Source organism: Crotalus tigris, unplaced genomic scaffold, assembly GCF_016545835.1.
Source record: "Crotalus tigris isolate CLP2741 ecotype Arizona unplaced genomic scaffold, ASM1654583v1 scf7180000018716.860359, whole genome shotgun sequence".
NCBI lineage: Eukaryota > Metazoa > Chordata > Lepidosauria > Squamata > Viperidae > Crotalus > Crotalus tigris.
Genome location: NW_024097164.1, coordinates 350,470 through 376,343, shown reverse-complemented (window position 1 = coordinate 376,343; position 25,874 = coordinate 350,470). Strand labels below are relative to the sequence as shown.

The 25,874-nt window shown below is 34.1% G+C and overlaps 1 protein-coding gene across 5 annotated transcripts in view; it reads left to right on the top strand.

Moving 5' to 3' along the window:
* The window catches only part of NR3C2 (nuclear receptor subfamily 3 group C member 2), a 166,949-nt gene that overhangs the window by 94,516 nt on the left and 46,559 nt on the right, over positions 1–25,874 (top strand). For 4 of the 5 annotated variants that reach the window (XM_039355662.1, XM_039355664.1, XM_039355663.1 and 1 more), the window contains one exon: positions 3,025–3,176. In XM_039355662.1, coding sequence (XP_039211596.1) covers positions 3,025–3,176 — 152 coding nt within the window. The remainder of the gene's footprint in view (positions 1–3,024; positions 3,177–25,874) is intronic. The other variant, XM_039355665.1, reaches the window with a different exon arrangement.

Here is a 25,874-nt window from a genome sequence, read left to right as displayed (position 1 = left end):
GTATTTATAGATCATTTTAAATCGTCATGGAAAAAAAAAGCCCTAGATAAAATTAAATTGCTGGGCTTCTCTATGGAAAGTCTGTGTTCATTAGGATTTGATAATGCTAGAATTGCTTTGAAACAACAAATCTGCGATATAGATCTCCAAACAAACCTAAGTAAGGTGGCACATTCCAACATTTGTCACTTGCTTCCAGAAGGATTCTTTCCACTTCTTGTCTATTTTCCATTACAATTTCAAAATTTCGTAAAGCTTTCACCTTAGCCAGGCTGGATGCATTGCCTCGGCAGTCCTTTTTGGATGGTTTAAGGGCATTCCTATGCACCTTCAGTTGTGTCCATGTGGTGATGGCTCTATAGAAACTCTAAGCCATATGTTGCTTCATTGCTCTTTATATAAAGACTCTAGACAGATTCTTATATATCCGATATTGAAGGAATTTCCAGGCAGGGGATATGAATTTTATCTAAAGTTGCTACTTTCGTATAAGGATCCGAAAATATCAATTCAGGTCGCCCAATTTTGTGCCACCATTTGCACAATACATCGCACCATTATTAAGGTCTGAAAAAAAAATTAATACGATGTTTTATTTTTTGAATTTTGGATTATATTATATTGATTGTTTGGTGGTTTTATATCCTGTAAATGTGGAAGTAAAATTGCTACTGCTGTAATACATTTTGATTATTGAGTAGACCAGTTCTGTTATTTATTAAAGTAAGGAGAGGACAGGAGATTACCAACATGTGCTCCTGATGGCTGCTTCTTGTGAGGATACTGCAGGATAGCAGTTTACAGCAGGAGACAAAAGTATTAATCATCAAGTTCATAACCACTACAAATTTGCTAACTTTGCTTCAAATCATATTAGAAAATTGCTTATTTAAATATCTTAAAACTATTAAAAGTCTTTTAAATGACAGTCCTGAAAAGTTCCTGAAGAATATAATTTTATTCATAAACAAAAGAAAAATTAAGTATAATTTTAAGAAGTTAAAGAATTTGAAATAAATGGCAAAAAGGTAAATAAGGTTTTGAATTAAGAAAGTTACAAATGAATTAAGGGCTCAGACACATAGATAGTTTGTGTTTAAAAGATGTTAATAAAGGAGTGACAGATGTGAAACAAATTGTACTTGTTACAGAAATAGAATCAGAAATATTGGATATCGGATTTTAAAAAATGTGGATTACAAAACAGACATGCTATTAAAACTGGAATACAAATAAAAAAGGAAAAAGTGGATTCCAAAAATAGAGAAAAGCCAAGAGAATCACCCTTTAGGTACTTTCTATCACAAAAAAAGATGGCTAAGGCTTGGAAATCAAAGGTGTAATACAAAAGGCATGGACAATATTCTACATAATGACTTTCCACTTACAAAAAAGACTTGCTAAAGCCTTGAAGAAGGCTTTGTGGTTGAAAAAAGAAAGACAATGAATTAAATAAAAGTTAGAAGTAAAAGAAGAACATGAAGCTGGTTTGTTTAATCAAGGTTAAAAGAAGACTTTTTTAAAATAAAGCTCTGGTAACCGTTTATGGACTTTTTTGGACACCGTGTCTAAAAAGTTGATGATGCATGGGGAAGAAGAGAGATTTGTTGTAACTTTATAACTGATGATGCGTTATACAATTTGCTTTTACTCGTTATCAAATTTGCTTTTACTTGTTATTCAATTTGCTTTTACTTGATGTAATAGAGACTTCTTTCCTTTTTTATATTTTTATTTTTCCTTTCTTTGCACTTTTTATTATATCTCTCTTTTTTCTTTTTCTGAGTTTAATTTGTATTCCTTTTACTGTTATATTTAACATTTTAAATAATAAATAAACAAAAAAATGAAAGAAAGACCTATTTACTAGGCCTCTAATATTGTTTGACTTTTTCTCTTGTATTCTAAAATAGGCAGTATAGTGTAGAAATTGTTGGTCTGGGATTACGATTGAGAGGATTAAGAGGCTCACAAGGGGGCAGCAGACTTCAGCCACCTGAGAGGACAGAATAGAGGTGGAATTTACAAGTTGTTTGAACCTAGGCATTGTGATATATGAATCATATCTATTGCTTACTATGTGTGAATCCAATCAGTAGTGGTTTTAGCATGTCATTATCTTTCCTCTAAAGTAGTTCATAAAGTAAATAAATTCTTATTTGCGCCATCTTTAAGCTCTCAGAAAATAAAAAATAAACATGGCACTTTTACTCATTCATACCTTCTTAAATAAATTCTTAAATAAAGACAAAGTTTTTTTTAATATGCTGAATCATTGGATTATATCACAATATTAAAATAAGAATTTAATTTTTGAGCTGATTTTTTTTAGTCCCATATATTAAGGATGCCAGTGTATTGCTAAGGGATGATGATGTTCCTATTACGAGCAGCCATTTAGTTTCTTATGAAAATGGAAAAAAACTGAAAAAATAAGAATATATATCTGAAGACTATATGAAGATAAATGGTATGGATCTATTTAGAGTTTTAAATTGGGCCTAAGACTAATGGATAGTCTTCACCAGATTTAAAAAAAACAGTTGTTCAGCAATCCTTATAATGTTCTACTCTGAAATAATATCCATTCAGTCAATCAAAGCTTTATTCTGATAAATGCCAAAACCGACCTCCTATAATCTTGGCATCTACTGGAATATTAAATATACTTGATCTTCATAAAAATATTTCCCTGATTTTTTGTGTCATCTTTTTCTTAATGAATAGCCTACTATAAAAGACTAAATGTCTTGGCAATGTGAACAAATAAATGTAGATTTTAAGGAAGGGTTGGTAGATAAAAATTTTCATAGAGTGTTAATGGTATTTTAAACCACAAAATTATATATATCAAGTACTATTAAGAACAACTAAGTAACATACATATTGCTAAAAGAAATGAAGCTCTTTAATTTTTTAAAAAATGAGGAAGCCTCAAAATTATGGGATTGGAAATTTAATAACAAAATAGAATTTGTATCAAGTGCATTTTATATTCATGAGTCCTATTATATTTATCTCTAGTTCATCATTGAGAAATGTTTCAACTGGATCTTCAAGACCTTCTAAAGTGTGTTTAGTGTGTGGAGATGAAGCATCTGGATGCCATTATGGAGTAGTGACCTGTGGCAGTTGCAAAGTCTTCTTTAAGAGAGCAGTGGAAGGTAAATCCTCATGTGGGTTCTGATTTTATATTTTTTCTTATATAATTATATAGAATTTTATTGCCTTTAACTTGAAAATATCTTAATTTTTTTAAAATTACACAAATAATGCATGCATCTTTATCAGAAGAACACTTGGTTAGAGTCTGTTGATGCTGTTAAGCTAATCATTTTGTGTTCACAATTCTAATTATTTGCAATCTGATTTGTGTTTTCTGCCAGATCTAAAGCAAAAATTGTCTTCAGTTACAAACATGTCCAAACCTTTCATAAGCTATGTAGTTTACGAAATTCTGTATAGAGACAAGCAGATGATGCATCCAACTGTTCTTCTGAAATAATAAATAATAACAAATATAGTTTAAAGCTAATTTAGGCATGATAGTTATACAGCTATGAGCCACACTTTTAAGCAATTACACTCTTGTTTTAAAAAGAAGTTGATTAATTTGGAAAGGAGTGAAGTTTTCATAAAGCCAATCTGGAATTCAGGTGACTGAAACAGGCTGCTTGCAGTATTTGAAGCAAAACACTTCAAGTAAACAACATCTATATCTTTCTGTCAGAAAATGATTTGTTCAAGTCTATATTACACTTGCCTTTTCACTGCAGTTGTCCTTTCTTCACATGACAGTCTCTTTACCTCAACAATTTTCCTATCATTCCCAGTTCTCCTCCTGTTTTTCATCACTATAATAAGCCTTTTTTTCTAGACTTATCACTTAGATTATAGTTGCTTATGTTATTTAATTGTACTTAGCTATGAAAAGCTAGAAAATCATGGGTATAGGGGAGAGTATATAACCTTGCTTTTCTAATTTAAAGGTATTTTATTTATCCATTGGGATTGCATGGTAAGTTGAGATAAAATGATAAAATGTAGAACTTGAATAAAGGACCCTTGGACATGTTTCTCTGAAGCACTGGAGCATCCTTCTCCCAGTTGCTGCAATAGCTGTGGTGCTTAGTACAGAAGCCAATTCTGTCAAAGCAAAGTAACTGATTCATGCAAATTGACCTTCCTTTGATGTTTATAAAAGTGGAATATTTCCCCTCCATGTCAATACTTCCCTGCATTGAGACAAAGCAACATGCCTCCATAAGGCAAATGGAAGAGGGACTGCAATCCTCAGAGATAAATGAAGATCTCTGATGGAATATTTTAATCAAAATTATAAATGAATTACAAATTCATCAAATAAAGTTTACTTTAATACAAAATTGTTATGACAACTTTATCTGGCTACTGAGATTTTAATACTAGTAAGAAAGACTGTGATTAGTATTGGACTACCTAACTTGTATGTAGAAGTTTAGTCGATAATGTGTCAGTGGAACTGGAAAAACATCTGCATCAAAGCCTGTGGAAACATATATTTTGTCTGTTGCTCATATTTAAGGGTTAATTAAGCTGGTTTCTATGTTTGTAGAGACACTCAGCACTTTTGCAACTTGATAGTGTTTTTTACATCTGGAGATACGTTCAGATGTAAGCTATAGAATACTTCCATGTATTTTGACCAAATTTGGTAGTTTGGCAATCACATTGCTCTTGCAGCATAGCAGCAAGGCATCATACCATGACACTTTTGACTGGACTTCTTTTTCACCTGCTTCAGCTGCTTCTACTTTTACCAGCAATTAAAAAAAAATATAAGACCATGTAGCTATATTCTTAAATATAATCAAGGAATCAACTTACCCGTGAAAGTGTTGAGAACTTTCTCTAAGACTATGCAGTGCAAATCTTCTGTTTCATGAATTTGATAAAGTTATGTAAAAGATCAATATTTATTAATCTTTAGCTACTCAGAAGAGGAACAAACTGCTAGTGTTCCGAAGTATATTATTATTTCAGATGGGATGAATGAATATATAACTCTAACGCTGTATATAATTACTATGGACTGTATTCTATTCTTATTTACTCAGAAGATACTTCAGCATTTCCCATATAAAATAAGTCTATTTGAGTTTGCAATTTTATATTTAATGATATAATTTTTAAAAAAGAATTAATGAACTGGCATAATATATATTCAGTTTTGCTATTGGTTTGTCTTTTGGAAGAGAAAGATTTCCCTGTGATGATACCTATCAAACTTAGCTATGAATTACTCACCATACCATACTGAATAAAGCACAATTGGATAGTTTCATTCAATTTGTTAAATCATAAATCATGATTAAATGTAAAAGTGATTGCATTTGCAGAACATACAAACCACAACCAAATACATCTCACAATAGCTTAGCTTCTTCTCCACAACTGGTCAGTTCTGAGTAATCAAAATTAATTATTACAAGCCAGGATTTCTATGTTGCCATAGCTGATCTTACATACACATGCTAGATTAGGGCTTTCTATAGTAGCTGTGTTTATTTTAATGCTAAAATTTATTTTAAAACTCAAAATTATTTTTAGTTAAATATAAATATTTTAATGTCAGAATTGGTTTTATGTGAAAGTTTAATGCCTTGCTACTCTTCATGGTGTTGCTCCAAATGCTTCCAAAGGAAGTAGTGCTCATGTATCAAGATTGAAAATAAATCCCGGTGTTGTAATAAAGATGCATGCTGCATATATTTAAATTCTCTCTATATCTATAAAGGTGGGCAATAGCTTTCCCTGTGACAGTTTATGAAAGCACAAAACTTTGAAGTAGCAAAACAGAAAGAGTATCGATGCTTTTGAACTTTGATGATACACAAGATTCCCGAGCATAGCTTGGCTAATCAAGGAAATAAACAAATGAATAATTTAACAAATCAATACTAAGTTCTTAGTTGAAGCACACTTATACAAGCTCAAAATAACATATTTTGGATGTATTATCCCTGCTCTCTTGAGAAGTCTGGCAAAGGAGGATTTGATCATACATAATCAAACAACGCTACCCTGTTTCCCCGAAAGTAAGACTGATCTTATTTTATTTTTTTTGCCTCCAAAAGAGGCACTAGGTCTTATTTTCAGGATATGTCTTTTATACTCACCTCTGGCACCGACAGCCCTGCCCAGTTGGCCCACTTCTTCTGCGGCTGAAGGAGCAGCTTCATTCTGCAGCTGCGTTCCAACCTGCATTTCACATTCAGGCCTTTCTGGAAGGCCACTACAGCTAAGTACCAAGCTATAGCTCGGTTCTCAGCTGCAGAGGCCTTCCGGAAAGGCCTGTAACTGAAATGCAGGCCTGTCTGCAGAAGAAGTGGGCCGGTGAGGAGAGGCCTGGCTGCAAAGTAAGTGGGTGCGGGGCATGTGGGGCAGATCCACCCCCCAACCCCACCCTAGTTTGATTTTTAGGTTTGTGCCTCACCCCAAAACTTGGGCTTATTTTGGGGGTGGGGCTTATATTACACCCACCCCCAAAAATCAAGCTAGGGCTTATTTTCGGGTAAGGCTTACTTTCAGGAAAACAGGGTATATATTACATTTTAGAATTGCCTATGTAAAAATTGGATAGAAGTAACATTAAAAACTTACTAATTGTATTTTTCTTCTATTTCTTAAAATATGAATTTAAAAGAAGGTTGATTTAAATTAACCTTACCTGCTGCTTTCTGTCATGTATTATTTTTATCTGAATCATTTATTAGCACAATCTTTTATATTATACTTCTCTATTTTTCCTTTTACTTCAGCACTAATGGAACTAGTATTTTTCCATTAAAGTCTGCAGATTATGTAATTCACTTTTCAAGGCCAGTATCCCCTTGGAATTCAATATTTATTTATTTGGTTTTCTAGTGTTATCATAGAATCTGTTTTTAGATACAGAGTCTTACAAACACACACATAAGCTAGTCGCTATTTATCATAGCAACCTGTTTCAGTATATTCTGGAAATGCTGGAAGATTTGCAGTAGTGAATAAGAGTTGACTAAAATGTGTCTCATTGTACTGCATTATGTGTAATTCAAGATCCATTAATTTTCACTGCGGATATTCTAAGTATAATTGTATCTGGTGTAGCCTGTTTTTTTAATATCTTGCTAATCCAACTTTCCTTAATTTGAGTGGATTTAGTGCATTGTATGAACACGCTCACTATATTTTGAACATTATTGTTGACTGTATCTGGCCATCAGAATTGAAATGCTTCTTTTTGGAAATAGTGTTCTGTATTCCTCTTACTTTTTAAAACAACCAGTAGTTACAAATACATAAACATAACCAGTAGTTACAAATACATAAACATTTGTAACTAGTAGTTACAAATACATAAACAAGGATCACACTGTGTTTGGAATTTTATTTCTTCTTCTTCTTTTTTTCTGTTTTATATGTTAAGTTGCCCAGAGATTTATTAGAGTTGGGTAGACCAGAAATTTGTTAAATATGTAAGTAGATGTATTATAAATAAAAAACAGACAAAAGCAAATAAATTATTTTGTTAATAAGCCTTCACTAAAAGAGGAAAATTGTGTTCATTTCTTTCTTCTTCCTGAATTTTTTTCTTCTTCCTGAATTTGTATGGTCTTTCAGCTGTGATTGACTCACACTTGGTACTTGATATTTTTATTGAGATGTAATAACAACATCAGGGAAAGGAGAATGGAGAGTAACATTTATTTGATTCCCACACCATAATTTTATTTCTTCTAGAGATTTACAGTTGTTTTATCTTCTTTTCTTAGCAGGGATAGGAGATTTGTTAGAATAATTTGCCACACTTTGGAAGCAAATGGGTCTCTGTTGAGTGTTGTGAGGAACATCCTTGCAACCAGGCTAGTACTTCTGCTGATATTGTTCTAATGTTTTAGAACATAGAAATGCTTAGAATCATTGTTGAAATGACTTAGGCTACGTTTATTTGTGCTTGTTTATATGTGTTTGTTTACAACCATGATAAGGATAGTGGATTGTACAATGTTCTTGATCATAAATACTGTGTTTCAAAAGGAATTTTGATGGCAAACAGCATTAAATTAACTGTTTCCACTGCCACACAGTTCTCACACAGTAGTAGAATGTGTTTTGCATAGAACAGGATGGTTCCTTGATCTATATGTGCAGTACAGTGGACTGCAGGGAGGCCTTGGTGGCTACACAGCCCTGGAGTACCTGTGGATTTGAAAAGAGGTCTTCTTAATGATTTGAAGAATGGTGCCTGCTTGCAGAACAACATGAGTTGGCCTCTGTAGGAAGGCTGTGCCTTACATTGGCTGGGTATGCCTGCCAGCAGAAAAACACAATTACATGAGCTGCTGGCCCTGTAACTGGTCAAAGCCGCCGGATATTTTGGAGTGAGAGCGGGCCTTCAGCATTGTGGTAGTTTTGATATGCTGGTGGATCAGGTAGGTGGCTAATATTGGGGGGGGGGGCGAGAGAAGCAGTTATGGGCTAGTAGAAGCATCTCTCTAGTCAATCCTAAGGGTGGGTGGACTGACAAGCTCCCATATTTTTAGCAAGTGACTCAAATGACCATAACTTTGGGGTATAGGTCATAAGTCCGTTTATTCGGCACCATTGTAATTTCGAATGGTTGTTGAATAAACAGTTGTTAAGCAAAGATTATTCATACTTGATCAAACAGTTTATGTTCTTCCACAGGAGTGACTTTCAAAGCTGGTCTGCTTAGCCTCATCCTGACAAGACTATAGTTTCCCAATAATATTATACATTCATTAATTATTTCAGTTATGTAATTGCAATTCTTTCTAGATTTATATAAAACTAATTTTCTTTGTTAGCTTATTTTTCCTTTAGCAGGATTCTTAGCATTAAGGACCATTTAAATTTCACTGAAAGTCACCTTATTTTCAAATCTCTTAAGTTGACAAAAATTGCTATTTCCATATACTGGAAATGTATTGTTGTAAGTTAAATAATGTCTGTTTAGACGCAGGAGAAACATGCATTTGGCTTCGTGCCCCACTGTGTTTACAAAGGACATATTGATCATTCTACCCTTGGCAAGGGTTAATTAAACCATTCACAGCAACAGTGAAAATAAATGTTAGTCTTTCTTGTGAAACAAGTGAGAGTATCAATCACAAATTAAATACTAGCTTGGAATTATGTACTCCCTCTTAATTTTTATCCTTCTTTAGGAACTTGTTCTTTCATTTTCTTTAAGGCATATGCTACATATAGCAATCATTCAACATCAGTCCTAATTATGTCTTAGTTCAGTATGTATATGCAAGTTAAAATTCATTAAAACTCCAGTTTACTTCTATATAAGCAGCATGGCAATTCACATGGCTTCCAGTTGTGGTCCATTATCTGTCCACTTTAATTACTAGAAGGACTTCTTGTGATACTCCAGTGACTGCAGCTGTCTCATCTTCTAATATACGTGAAGTATAGTTACAGTGGATGTATAGTTAATAGGCCTCAGTTTTTAACATGGATCTTGCTTGAAGATGGTACATTTATTTATTTTATATTCTACTTTTTATCTGATTACATTTAATTTTTTAAAAAAATATGTAGCCACCCATAGTAATATCCCACATAATACCACAAATAATATCACATAACCCTATGTGATTAACAGTCAAATATAAAAATAATAAAATACAACAAAATTAAAATCTAAAACAATCATAAAACACTGGCCTAAAACCTGAGGGAAAAGCTAGGTTTTAATAACTTTCCAGAAGGGGAGCTCGAACTCCAGGGAGAGACTATTCCACAAGAGTAGGAATAGCCATTATAGAAAAGCCTTGTTTTCCAGGTGCCACCAGATGGCATTTTTTTGTATACAGGAGCTGGAGGATGCCTACCCTATCTGACTTGATGGGACAAGTATACTATATGTCCTTAGAATTATGTAGTCCCTCAAACAACCTGGCCCTGTATTATGCAAGGCTTTAGAAGTGATAACCACCAAATTATAGCTGGGGAAAAACTGTAGCTCAGTCAATGTAGCTCATAGCAGCAGTATAACATGGGCAAACCATGATCCTTCCAGAATTGCATATGATGCTGGATATTAAACCAGATGAAGTTTTTGTATGGTTTTCAAGGGTAAACTCACATGTAGCGCATTGCAAGAAGTTCTAAGGAGAAATGACCAAGATATGGGCGACTGTGATCAGGATTTCCTGTTCTAGCTGGCACACAAAATGAACTCATGCAAAAGTCTTTGTAGCCTGGCTGCCACCTGATTCTTGAGCAGAAGCCATGAATCCAAGATTGTAATCAAATTGCACATCAGTTCAGTTTGGAGCAGTGTTACCCTATTGAGAGAAGGCAAGTTGAAGTTCCTTACAATCATAAGTCTAGGGAACTTCACTACTAATTTGGCTACAGAGTCGAGGAGCTCAGGCAGGAATGTCACTGCACCGCAGAGAAGGAAGTAGGCAAACAGCAGCTCCAAATACTTAATCATTAAGACACAGTTTTAAAGTTTTAACAGTGGTAAAATGTCAAATTACAGTATAATGAAATGATATAATATTTCCCACCAATATTTTATAATAGCAATTTGATATTTTCTGTTTGTTTGTACATACGTTGGTTCTTTTGAAATTTGAAAATACTGTAGTACGTATAACGGAGGAATGCATAGTGTTTAATATTAATGGAATACATTCAGTGTTGAATGATTACATTTGTATTTGCTGATGGGATTTCTCTGCTTATTTATCTATTTGAACTTACTAGCTGTCCAACATTAACAAAGAGATATATCTAATTTGGAAGGTCCTATGCCTTTCTTACTGCAGACTTTGGATATGCATGGAAGGAATGGAGGTATGGATTTTAATAATCCTCCTTTTCTCAGGTGGTACGTGGTATAATATCATTTGTCTGAAATGGTATAGGGTTTCCTGCCTGAGCAGGGGGTTGGACTAGATGACCTCCAAGGTCCCTTCCAACTTTACTACTACTACTACTACTACTACTACTACTACTACTACTACTATTATTATTATTATTATTATTATTATTATTATTATTATTACTAAACTTTTCCTATTTTCTATCTTTTCCCCTAGCAATTATATATAATTTGATATTATTTTTTTGGGAACGAACTACATAAATTATGCATTTATAGGTTTTTAAGTTTTTTTAATGTTGGATTGACTACATTCATATTTTAAAACATCATACTACTTTGTTTGTTTACCTGTTTATTTATATACTGATCACCTAAATTAAATATTTTCTCATAGTTCATTATAGTTTGTTTTCTAAGTGGAAAACAGTATTTCTTCACTTTAAATTTTGGGTTAACATGATCTAGACAACATGTAACTTAACAGAATTCATTTTATTTAATGTTAGTTATAATGCAGCCATTTTTTTATTAGCTGCCCTATTTCTAATGAGATCTAATATTACTTGCCCTGGAAGTATTTTTAGTAACAAATTTATTTTTAACTTTACAGTGAACCATGTCTAGCTTTATGTTATATTGGTCAAAATACTGTAATAGAACAAGTTCCGACACAAGATCCAATATTGCAGTATTGTAATATTATTTGTGTCCAGAATATTTACATATTTATATATCCCCTTCTCCTATAATTCTCTACTGGTGTTTCTTCCAAAGATGAATAGTGTTTTCTGTAATTGAAGGCAACATTATAAATTCACAATTATCATACAATAAAATTAGTTACTTAGTTATTATGCCTTGCTTATCTATTTTAGTGAATACACAAGGGACTAGCTTTTTTTAAAAAGAACCCAAAAGCAATATTAAAATTTAAAAACACAGATTTAATTAACAATAACTCTGATATTAGCTTCATTTAACAATTAGAAGCCTGGCTAAAGAAATGTGTCTACCTACTTGTTTAAATGCTGAGGGAGTGGGTGCCAAATGCAGCACTTGTGATGAGGTTTTGGTTGCCTGGGCACAATGCAGAAGGACTCCCAATTCTACATATTAGAAAGATGGGCCTTTGATAGCTGGGCATCTTCAAAAACCATCTCATAGCTGTTTATTCTGAAGATGCTTGTATTGTTTTGATTGTATTATAATTAAATGCATCATTTATTGATTTATTCAATTTATATGCTTCCCAACTCACAGTTCAGGGGACTCAGAACAATGTTATGGTTCAGACTTTCTCTGTTTATATTGCTTTGGTATGTTAATATAGTAAGAAGAAATCGGACACTAACTACTCTAGTGTAAATAATGAAGTGAATAATACAAATGATCTCTCTAACTTGAAATGAGTCTTGGAATCTTTTCAGATTGAAATGCTTCATGTCTTTAATCAAACAAAAGTTCAAATAACAGCTACCTTTACTTTGCTTTCTGAAAGTGCTTTTGAACTTGTGAATTGGATATGTATGTCCAAAGAAATCCACTGTAGAAGCAGTAGTCTCTACAGACATATACTTCCTTGTTCACACAAGAGAAAACATAGTTATTTACTGTATCAAAGTGAATGAAATAGGGTGAACATATCTAGTTCCTACAAAAAAGAAAACTTGTAAACAATGGTGCTGTGATAATAGCGTTAGAATGATTGAAGTAGTTAGAGGGTTAATTTAATTTAGGCTTTTACCTTTGAGATGGGGTGGTATTTATGGTAAAAACACTTTAGATATTATCTCCCCTTTAATACCTGTTTCTCACTAAACAACCCAACAAAACAAGATAAGACCTACTTTACTATTTTTGATAAAGCTATCCTACGTTTGACCCAGTTAGGAAATGAAGCGAAGTGGAAGATGCTGAGCAAGTCTATTTCAGCATTTTTCTAATTTCCTTGTTTGTATATGTGGTTTCAGTTGCTCTCTTATTTGTAACTTGTAAAGAATTGCTTCCTTCACTAATAAGATGTTGGCAAGCTGGCTAGGGATAGTGAAGTTTGCTGGCCCCATATAAGAAATGGTGAGATAGATTGGGGGGGGTCTATTTTATTTTGTAACAAAGGGAAAACCAAGAGTGGAATTAATACATTTCAGTTTAGTTCTGTAATGTCAGAAATTTTTCAAAAAATAAAAAGATGGACTGGACTGGAAATACGAATGCAGTAGAAAAAAGTGAGATCTAATGAAAAGATTAAAAGCATATAATTGTAAAACAAAGGACAAGAAGATGGAAAGAAGTGAAAAAAATATTTCAGAATTTGCATTCAGGGAGATCATGAAATAGGCAGCATTGCAAATTTAAGGTAATTAAAAATGTATTTACTTTAACTAATTTTTTTTTGTTTGGTATGTTATAATTTATCAGAATGGGTTTATTTAAAGTTAATTGTTAGCATAAATAGACAACCATTCTATATTTGAATATTCTAGCAGTGGAATTCACCCAGTTTATGGGATTGTCTGGTTTCTTTTTCATTTATAAACAAGAGTTTTGAGCTCTACAAAGTATTTGAACTGCTTATGAGAAGAACTAAAAGCAGCAACAAGGCAGCAGTTAAGAGTCAAGGAAGAAAAGGAATATGAAAATCATTAAAGATATGTAAATCTAAAGTCCCCAAAATATGCTGGGATAATCACGCTATTTAGTTGCTTTTTGAATACTGCATCAAGCTTCTTTTGAGGAAGGCTTTACTTTTATAGTCAATCCATTGATTTTCACCTCTGAGGCTCTTAGAAATATTAGTGACAGTGCCTGCTGTCTACTGCATATTTATTCAGAAATGTATCTCTTATTAATAAGTATCTCTTATTTTTGCATATGCACTCATCTCAGTTATAACATTATCACTGAATAGGGTTGAAATATTTTTTTTTTTTTGTCTGTCCTTATATTTTCCCAACATTTAGGAATTTCAGCTTTCAGAATTGGCAATCAAGCTGTCTGGGAAGGCTGAGATGTAAAATCCCAATTCATACAGAGGACATCAGTATAGAGATCAGTAATTTAAAGAGAACAGTATAAGAAGTGTTGTAATAAGATTATTTCCAAATGGGAAACAAGAAAACAACAAACAATTAAAACCTAAAGCAGTGTTTCCCAAACTTGACAATTTTAAGGCATGTGGACTTCAACTCCCAGAATTCCACAGCCAGCAATTGCTGGCTGTGGAATTCTGGGAGTTGAACTCCACATGCCTTAAAATTGTCAAGTTGGGAAACACTGACCTAAAGTAACAGCCAGTTTGAAATAAATTATAGTTATACTTTGCTTCATATAAAGTATAATTACAGTATAGAGATAGAAGAAGCCAGTCTGTCCATGAAATTAAGTTTATAGTTTAATATATAGTGGGATCACTTCACAAAGTATCTGACAATGAATATTTCATAAATAAAAAAAAACATGAAATACAATGGCTCTCATTCATCCCCAGTATCATCATAGACCAATTAAAGTTATATTTACATCATTGGTAGAATTGGCATGAAATTACTAATCACATTAATTATTAGGAAATATGTATTCTGATATTTTTAAACATTTATTTTGAAATCATACTTAAGCCATATTCCCTTTGTACTGTAATTGCTTAAAAATATTTGTCCTGCCTTAATTAAACGAGCAACAAAAATGAAAGTTGCCATCCAGCATGTTTAAAGGGCACCATGTTGGAAAAGTGTATGTTAGCATCTGCTTTCACAGAAATATGGAAAGTAACAAAAATATGAAATGCAGGAAATTTAATACTGTTATCATTTTAAGGCAGTGAATAACTGATACCTCCAAGGGTGATAAAGATACTTTTGTTGTTTATTTCTTTCCAATTACTGATAATTATTCCATTTAGTCAGCTAAATATTAGTCATGATATTTGTAGAATAGATGTTTTTCCAAAATTGGGAAAACAAAAGAAAGCATAGATAATAGGTGGGATTAAAAAAATTTGAATAAAATATAATATAGATAGATAAAGGTGGATGAAATAAAATTATAATCCACCAGGAAACTTGCAAAAAGGGGCTAAAAAATTGCTCAGCAGGAATGGAACCCCATGGACAGGATTAAATGTTTTAGAAGGAAATTGTCTTCTTTTCAGATGATGGGAAAATGGTGCCTTTAGGACACCCAAAAAATGGTATGTACACTAACAATATATATCATAGATTTCTCTTTCCTTGATTTAAATTAGTGCTTGAACTGAACATTCCTGTAATTTGATTAGGAGCATGCAGTTGATTGCATGTTTGACTGAATTGTTGGACAATTATTATATTATCCTTAATTTATAATATTTAGGTGAATATTGGCTCCCTTTTTCATATTCAACATTTTGGATATTAAATCGTATGATTATTAATACTCTAATATAACCTGTCCGATATTTGCATTGTATGCTCTGCAGATAAATTATTCTACCCTGTTCCTATCTTCTTGTTCAAACTGATAAAGGAGAATCCATTCTGAAATGTATTTTATTTGATGAACTTCTCATGAGTCAAACATGATCTTGTACTGATTTAGTGTAAAGTAGACAAGAATACTGAATATCTTGTCTTTCACTGTACGGTCATCATAATAATAGCATTCTTTCTTGCTTCTTAGATTTTAATTAAATCCCAAGAGAAAGAGTGAAACAAGGATGCATCTTCCTTCTCTCATTTTAATTTTTATATTTATATTCATTATTGGTAGAAGCTTTGACAACTTTTATCCCAGTGCTGACCAATAAACTTCTGTTTCTTGTATAAACTGTTAATGTCTCAATGATACAAGTGAGTCTTAGAGTCTTGCCCACTATTGCAAAAAGTAAAGACTGGTTGACAGGTACAATTAAACCAAAATCTTCTTCAATTATCAGTCATCAGTAGTTTTAGTACTAATCAATCAAAGTTTTTAAATAGATCAGTATTTCTCTTCAAGGCTCAGCAATCTGGCAAGCACAACAAGGGCCATCACCACCTGGGTCCACAAACTCTGAAATGCTATTCTCTGAGACAGCAATAATTATGTCCCAGATGCAACAGTAATATTTAGAACTAAGGTCATGAGCCATCTGTTATATAGGGCGCAAATTTGCTATTAGTATGATGTGTGTTCTGTTGAATCTGTCCAGTCCAAATTTCCATGTACTCTGTTGCAATTTGCCCAATAGGTATCTAAATCTCCAATAAGACTAGAATGGTTTTATCTCATGCATATTATTTCACCACCTGAAATTTGTCCGTACCAGGGTTTCCCCATGTTACTTGACTTTGCAGGATAACTTTGTGTTATCATAGAAGTCAGAGTTGATCATTTAACATTTCTTGGCTTATCAACTCTATTTAACTGCTTGGTTGGAGTTAAAGCAATGGACTTTTACAGCTTGAGATATTTAATATGAGTTAAGTACAAATGCAGTTTGCACTAGGCAGGTTTAACCTTTAAACTTGTTTGATCTAGTATCCTCACTCCTAGAAAAAAGATTCAATAATATACCTAGAAAGAGGGAAATTGCCCCTGTCCACAGAGGGAAGTATAATCAATTTCTCACTACAATTTGCACTTCTCTTTTTATAAAAAACTTGGTAAACTGACCTAATAATGCTTGTACCAAGCCCTAGTTATAATACCGCAGAAAAAGAGAATACTTTTCTTTCAGCTGACAGATCACATTTGTTATCTAAAGAAGGATTACTAAAGTCCATTCAATAATTGTTGCTGTTTGTGCTTATTATCAATATTTTTCATAATTTCTTCTTTCAGAATTATATTTTTAATTATACTTGCATGTATACATTCTGATTAATTGTAATCATTTTGTTTGGTTTTATGTTATTTGACTATAAATCAGTAAAATAAATGAACAATGAAGTTAGGGAGGCTCCAGAATTATTTCATTCATTCCATTTCTACTCTACCCATTTCATTTAAATGATCTGGACTGTTTATTATACAACAAACATCTCATTATATAAAACATGAACAACAGAATTAAACAGAAAAAAACAGAATTAAAAACCCTAAGATAAAGATGTTACAAATTAAAAAGTTAAAAAGATGGAGAAAATATCCTCATGACATGAATTACCCCCAAAGTCACATAGCAGTTTATCTGATGCCCATATCAATTGTCAGAGCCAGATGTTCACTCTCTATCTGAAGGCCAAAGAGCGGGGCCCATCTCGTCTTTGGGAATGAAATGTTCCAAAAGTCAGGGACAATGATAGAGAAGGCTGTCTTCCTGGATCCTGACTGTTATGATCCAGGGTTGGTGTGCAATCAATATGTGCTAGGTGGAGGCTTGTCAGCATTTATTCCACCACCATCCCCCAGAATCCAGCAATTCCCGGTCTGTTCCCAAAGTCTCTGCACACAATTTACACCTACAGTCCAAGAGCAAGGCTCAAACACACGCACACAAACACAACTTCCTGGTGATGGAAGTCCAAGGAAGCAGCAATATTCCGGGAACAAGTCAGGATCTCAACCTTGGCAAAGTTCATGAAGGGTGAGTTGGAACTTTGTGGCATGGACAATCCACAGGGAACAGAGCAAAAACCTGGAACAGAGCTGCATCATCATTAGTCCGCAGACGTCAAACAAAGAATCAAACACAAATCCATACCAGCAAGGATTCTGGAGTAAGTTCTGAGCCATGGAGAGTGTTGCCACAAAATACAACACTTGTTCCTGACAAAAGACCCTCGTCATGGCATCTCCTTAAATGCTACTTTCTAGGTGATCTTCATGAAGAGGGGTGTGGCATCCTCTTCCCAAGTAGTTGGGTCACCCTGTGCTGACTCTGTCTCCACTTCATTCTCCACGCTCGCGGATCAGGCGGGGGAGGCATTTGATCATCTCCAGAGCTCTGCCACTCTTCTCCACTGCCTGCCTTTCCACCTCCTTCCCCCTTCCTCAGTCAACCTGCACCCTCTCTTCCTCCCTTTATATTCTTCCGAGGGCCGAGGGACCCAGAACTGCCTCATCCTTCTCCCCAGGTGGTTCCTCATGGGCTATAGGGACTGCGTCATCCCCCTCCATCGGCTTGGCTCCATATCCTTCTCCTTGGATCCGGGGTCTGACAGGGCCATGACATTGACAGTCAAAATTCTTTAAATGACAGAATACAATCAGGTGGAATGGGACAATGTAATTGGAATGAGATGGTTCCTTAGGTAACCTGGTCTCATGACATGATTAAAAGATAAGTAACAGAAAATAGCATTGCTACTTCTAACAAGAAATATAATCAAGAGAGATGTTCCTTGGAATCTTTGTTTTTGTTTAAATACTTGCGCACTTTTTCCAGAAATACCTGTTTTTTCCTATTTTTAATTTATATCTATTTGTTTATCTGTTTTTTAAATATATATGCTGACCATCTTACTGTTGAGCAACTTTGTGCCATTTACAATATCATAAACAATATAAAACAAAATATAAAACAATATAAAACAAAACTTTAAAACGGTGAACCTTTGAAGGTACACAAAACTGAGTGAGAAAGAAACCAATAAATAAACAGGATGAAGGTGGAATCTGTTTCTAAGTATACTAATTCCAAAGTGGGATGCCTCCATCAGAATCCCAGGCCAATTTTTTTAATAAAAGAAAAGAAAAAGAAAATCAAAAAGTCCAAGAAAAATGAAAACAAAAAGTAGAAATTTGAGAAATATATAAATGATTTCTGATCTTTTCAACAGATAATTACAATTTCCTTTACAGTCTGACCTCAATCTTAAATATTTTGCAAATCCCCTCCCTTCTTTAATCTGCACCTTTCTTAATGTTCAAATGTTTAAATCATCAATTCATGCTTTGATTTTTTTAGCAAAAATTCCCTATAATATTTCCAGTCTTTCAAAAATTCAGAAATGCCTTATTTTTTTCTCTACTTGATGTTGGCACAGAGTGGGTTACTCTATCCTGATTCTTTCTCTAGAAGAGATGAAAGTGGAGGCCCACAGAAGCAATTGTGGAACAGCTCTGTCTGACAGAGATCCCTGAGAAATATATATCTCCAAGAAGGATTCTGCCTCCAATCATTCTAAGCATTTTACAAACAATAAAAGAAAATTGAATGGAGCACATAAAACATCAGATCCTATTCCCAAGAAAACAAAAATCAGGCAATTTAATAAGCATACACTTGAACCCCAAATATCCAGCAAAATAAAAACATATTTACCATTTTCATAAAATGGATAATATGAAGGCCATCCAGGCTTCTGTGAACAAGCTGTTCCATAATAATGGGAGCCACCCAGATGACTTGCCTCTGAGGATCTGCACTTTCATTTCTTGAAGAAAGAGAATCAGGAGCCAAGCAGTGGAAGGCTTATGCCAGTAGTGGCGAACCTATGGCATGCGTGCCAGAGGCGGCACTCAGAGCCCTCTCTATGGGCACGTGTGCCGTGCCCTGGAGATAGTGAGGGACTAATCCTTGCTGCCCAGGCCCCGCCCACCCAGTCTGCAATGACCACCGTGGCCACGCCCACCTGGCACCCGGTGATAAATAAGGGGGGTTTGGGTTAGAGTTTGGCCACTGGGTCTCTAAAAGGTTCGCCATCACTGGCTTATGCCATTGCCCCCACAACTTTCATAGAATTTTACTGAAGGACTTTACAGCTTCCAGCTATGCCATCTTTTTCCCTCTAGGGGAAAAAAATATTAAGGAGGAAAGATGATATAGCTGCAGGAATTTCTTTTTGTTTGCAAAACTATAATCTGTTGATTTAGAACCATCCAGTGATAAGGACTGCCCATTCAAGCATTCATGTTTAAAGAGGAACTGGTGCTTTGTAGAAATAAATGAGTTATGTTGCAATAGGTAGCTAAACTGGAGATAAATTGGTACATTTTTGAATGAATCTAATGTGAATGGAATAAAAGCAAAAGATTCCTAAGATTCAATTGACTAGTGCGTAAGATTGTGTTGCTTGCTTAGGTTGCCTGTTAGATTTGTAGCTACATGTACCAGTGTGTGGAAAGAATACTAGTGTTTGAAAGCTACTACACTAATAAAGTGAAAATTTTGGAAAAATGAAAATGAGTTATACTATTTAAATATAGTAACTTTATTTTCTTCTACATTTAAAATAATACGTGTACTTTTTCTTAAGTAAATATCTGGAAATATTTTTTGTTCTTGCCCCACTTGTGGCCTTTACTTACATCCAGTATGCTAGTATAAAATATTGGAAGCTCAACAATTCTTCTACCCCTCTCCACCTTGCCTTTTCAAACTACACATATATTGTGATCAATCATTTGTAGATACATTTCATCAGATTTTCATACATAAACCCAAGAGAAGTGGCTTTTTACTTACTACTTTACCAGTGTTGCACAGTCAGACTCTTTGGGCTTAAACAGAATTGGAAAAGTTAATTATCACAAGGTCTAGTTTTCTCTAACAATAAGTAACTAGTTAAGGTGAAAAACTGAATATAGATGCAATATTTTATAACATGGCTGGGATTTGAACATGCTGTTGAATTTGCATTACAAAATGTTTAGGGGCTGCACTAATTTATTTCTCAAATTGTTCTAACCAGTTCGAGAGCAGTAAAACAAGGTTATATAATTGATATAACCTAAAATAGTGAATGCAAACATGCTATTGCTGGGCAGTTGGCAACTGCTAAAAGAGGGAAGAGAAAAGAAAACTCTTTCGTGTATAAAATAGACTTTTTAAAGATTTAAATGCAGTGGTCAGCAGAGTATGACCCCATCCTATAGATATTCAGTGTGGAAAACTTAATACAGTAACCTTTTAAATAGTTTTATTAAAGATATTGTCAATAATATTAAGAAAGTATTTCAACATTGTTTCAAGAGCTAGGACTTTGAATTTCACATACAGGTATGTACATTTTGTTCTTTCTTCAAAACACATAGCTTCTGAACCACAGCTCAAATAACATTCCCAACCATCTATTCCTAACCTGTTTACCTTACTAATTAGAGAGCTTGCAAGTGTGTGCAGTATAATAGCAGTGATTTGAATGGAGGTGATACCCTGAAAGCTGCCAGGCAAAGTTTATTTCACAAGCAATTGGGTAATTGGGTAAGCAAAAAAAAAAAAAAAGGTAGGACAAGAATTAGCTGAGTCTGTACAACAACAGTTAGAATTGTTTAAGTTAGCCTGGTCAGACTTGCCCCACTGAAAATTGCATAGTTCAAGTATGCTTCTTGGACACGAAGGCTTCTGCTTCTACTCCCCCAGCTGGCTTCTTATCATTGATTTTCCACAGCATATTTTTATTTCATTCTGCTGGGCAAATAATTCAAACAGCCACTTCAAATGTGAAATGAGACCCACTGTAAGTTATGTGAAGTTAATATAGCCAAGAAGCTTACTAATGTTTATTTATAAGCAAGAAACAAACTTATGGATGCGAAGACAGAGCCTGGCCTTGGTTCTACAGAATCTTTCTATCGCTTAGCAAAAATAAACAAACAAAAAATCTGGGAGGTAATTTTCCTGCCGAGAAAAAAAAATCACATCTGTACATGTGCATGCCTCAGCCAAATAGCATCAGAAAAAGAAAAAGAAAAAAAAACTGGGAACCCACTGGAAACTTATCCCATATAATTGGCAAAAACATTAGGACTGGAAAATTAGGCATACTCTGATTATTTTATGTGATTGTGTTTAAATTGTGTCTAAATATAGTTACGCTTATATTAATTTTATGTTAATTTCATGTTATTTGTGGAGATTTACATTATTGGAATAAAGATATTATTCCCAAATAATGCCCGTTGCGTGAGTGTGTTTACATAATTTGTATTGATGCAAAGTGCTGGAAATGCTTATATTTGAGGCTGTATCTTTCAATATTCTGGTCTGTGTCTTTAAAGTTTATCACAAATTAGGTGAATTGTATACCAAGACTTATTTGTGTTGTTTATACTGTTTTGTATTCTTCAACATCCCCTCCCTCCCCAAATGTGGAATTTACAAACCCAATGTCTTTTATTTATCTTTGATCAATATATGATCCTGTAATAAAGCATCATCTGCTTTTGATTTTTTCACATTATCTCCATGTTGTCTTTCAATTGAAAAAGAATGAGCTGGCAACTATGCTGGATTTAATGACTGCAATTTTTTTATTTTTTCTTCTAATTATTCTGTAGTTAAATATTCATTATTTCAAACCTAAGTTCCTTATAAGTTAATTTACAGTAATCCTAATAATTTTTCAATATTGGCAGTGGGGTATATGTCAATTAATCCTATATTGCTGTCAAAAATCATAACTTTATACAAATTAAAAATATGTGTTAAAATATTCTTAGAATATTCTCCAATCAACAAAATGTAAATTTGCCCTATAGAATTGAAGCTTTTTAAAGATCTTGTCAGCAGATATATCCATGTGACATTTTAAAGGAAGACTTCATTTAGCACGTAGTGATTTAAACAGTTTTAAAAGATGGAAACTTTGTAAAACTTACAATAAAATGTTCTTTCAATAAACATTTGACAAAGGCTTCATCTGGATGTATTTAGCCAACAGATGCCTTGTTCAGTTTAAGGCTCATTATATTTTTATGCTATAAATACAATGTGAATATTCATTGTATATGCATTCCATATCTCTTTTTTGCCTTGACCATGAACTAACAAGAATTAGAACCAACACCAACATCCCAATTAAAGTTAAATATAGAACATGCTACTTAGTAAAGAAGAACAAGATAAACATTAGGTTGAACATTTTAGCATCATATTGAATCAACCTAGCCAATCAACAGCATATGATTTTGCAACATTGCACAGTTAGAGGAACTTGATGTCAATATGGAACTGATTACAATTACTGAAGTTCAGGACACAATGCAGTTGTTAAAAAATGATAAACCATCTCACTTAGACCAGATATCTGCAGAACTCTTAAAACATGGTAGAGATAGTTTGGTGGAAGATCTCACTATTTTATAAACAAAGTCAGGAAATAATCATTAAAGTACCAAAGAAACGGAACCTCAGTGATTGTAATAACTGGAGAGGCGTAATGTTGCTATCATCCCTGGAGATGTTCTATGCCTTGTGTTGCTCAGTAGATTGCAGTGTCAAGTAGATACACACCTGCGTGAAGAACAGGCAGGATTCAGGAAAGAATGCTCTTGTAACAACCAGATCCTGACCTTAAGAAATACCATCGAACAGAGTATTGAATTCCAGAAGCCAGTGGTAATCAATTTTATTGATTTCAAAAAGACATTTGACTCGATTTATTGAAAATCACTATGGAATGTTGTAAAGTCATATGGTATTCCTCAATGTTTTATCAACATCTTTAAGAGTCTGTGTTACATATAAACAGAATCTGGAAACACAACCTTCTTTAATGTCAATACAGGAGTAAGACAGAGATGTATACTATCACCATTCTTGTTTCTCCTCTCCATGGACTTTGTTATGCATAGAGCAATAGCAAAGCTTTGGCATCCCATGGATTTTGTGGATAACATTGCATTGCTTGGTGAAACAAAAAAGTGCTGGCAAAAAATGACCTCCAGTTTAGATAATGAGGCCAGCAAGATTGGCTTATACATAAATTTTGAGAAGACCAAATTTATGCAAGTTAGAAGTGTTCAGGGTAATATAACAGTCCTATAACAGTCTGTGGTCGGGCTATAGAACATTCCTGGGAACCTACAAAATATTTCAACATTCCTACTTTTCCGGATTGAGAAGAACATTTCAAGGATTAAACACAACATCCTTCAATTTCCTCTTTTGCAGGTAGTATCCTAATGTCCCAGTAGCGGAGCATATCTGTGAAGTCTGTGAGATAGAAATCTATTTGTGAAGAGATAGAAATAGTTCATCGCTTACATATTGTAACTCTGTAGGTATGTTCAGAATATGTATATTAATCCTTCAGTGTCAATACACAGGAAAAATATATACTTATATGTGAACCTTGTTCTCTAAAATGCAAATTTATTTATCACCTGTGAGTTCCAGTGGTGAAGAGGCAACAGCTAATAACTAAGGTGGTTCAGACAACTAATCCTATTATTTATGTTTTTATGTAATTTCCTGATTGTTGATTAAAATGAGATTGACTTATCAGATTTATGACTACTAAAGCTTTCTGTCTGAAAAACATTGTTATGAAAACATACACATAATTATTATGTAATTTGCAATTTCTCACTGTGTATCAGATTTTTTAAAGAAAGGGTTATTATGCTTATGCCCAGATATAATATTATAAAAACTATTTCAAAATGTTATTTTATGTTTTAAAATCTTATTAGAGCCTTTCATCTTTGTATGTAAAATAGCTCTATGTATTGTGAGGAGTGCTGTAGTTTACTTCCTTATTAATTATTTAGTCAGTGTAACTTTTAAGTTCTGGTATTATGGAAGAAGTAAATTTCTGTACTTTCTTATTATACCCATAATTTGGACAGTACATGTACATACAAAAGAGTATGGCTTTGGATGCTCATTTGTGATTGTCATCTTAACCTTTTTAAATCCCCACTGCATATGCTGCTGAACAGAAAATAGGGAAACAAATATAAAATGCTTGAAGCTTGCATCTGCAAGTGCACTAGGAAAACAGCAGGTACTGGAGCATTCCTTTCAATGCATATTCCCCAGTGTAAGCTCACTTTCCTCTTCAACTTTTATCTTCTTCTTCAGTTCATATAAATACAAACATCCATTTCCTTCTTGCTAATCATTCCAGAGCTGGGGTTGCATTCTTAAGGGAAGTAGGGAAAAGGATATGCCCTTTTATCCAGTTTCTTCATGACTCAAATTCCAGAAATCTTCTCCGGTGTTTGGGCGCTCACAGCTGTTTGGGATCATATCTTTCTGATGCTTTAAAATACAGAAAAGCTGAAGCAAAATCATAAGCATAGTCACAGTCACAAGATTTTCACTTAGTGACCACTTTGCCCAATGACTAAATCACAGAAACCAATTGCATACAATGTGTTCTAAAATGACTGTAATGGCATGCAGGTGACTTGAGAGAGAGAGAGAGATGCTGGAAAGGTTGTAAACGCAGGCACAAAGTTACTTTTTCGTCTCTATCAGTCTCTGTTCAAAGCAGTCACTGAACATCGACAACCTATAGCAGTGATGGCGAACCTTTTAGAGACTGAGTGCCCAAACTGCAACCCAAAACCCACTTATGTATCGTCAGGTGCCGGGTGGGTGTGGCCCATTGAGTGGGTGTGACCCATTGAGTGGGTGTGACCCATTGAGTGGGTGTGGCCCATTGAGTGGGTGTGGCCCATTGGGTGGGCATGTCTGCAGTGGTAACAGCATACTGGGTGGGACTAAAAAGTTCAATCAATCAATTCCAACTTTGCAAGATCTTTTTTTTTCCTGCGAGAAGTTGAAATTGATTGATTGAACCTTTTTTTTTTTTTGCACACAGTGGCGGAGGCCTAAAGCGAAAAGGTTTTATAAAACCCAGATGAAGGCCTAGCACTGGGGCAACGGTGAGCGTGCCCACAGAGAGGGCTCTGCATGCCACCTGTGGCACGCGTGCCATAGGTTCGCCACCACGGACCTATAGGATAATTTGAGTCAGAGCATTTGTTCCTCTGAGAATAAAGTCCTCTTGAAAACTCTCTGATTTGTTCAATTATTCACTAATTTATTTGCATGGTTATACGTGGTATTCTTAAGATTCTTCTCCAATGCCAGTGTCCCAAAGTATCATACATTTTCTATCCTCCTTCAAGTCTATTTTCATTTCCACAGAGCATCACAGGGAATTCCATTGTATCTTTTCATAAGTTATGGATGCTCAACCATGATTTAGTTTGTAACATATTTCTTGATTGCTTGTTTATTTACTGATGATAGTTGAGCTTTAAAGGCAAAAGCTACCTACAATTTCATTATTAATTCTAAGGCTGGTTGTTGTTTCCGTTGTTTTGCAAGTAATTTTCTCTCAGT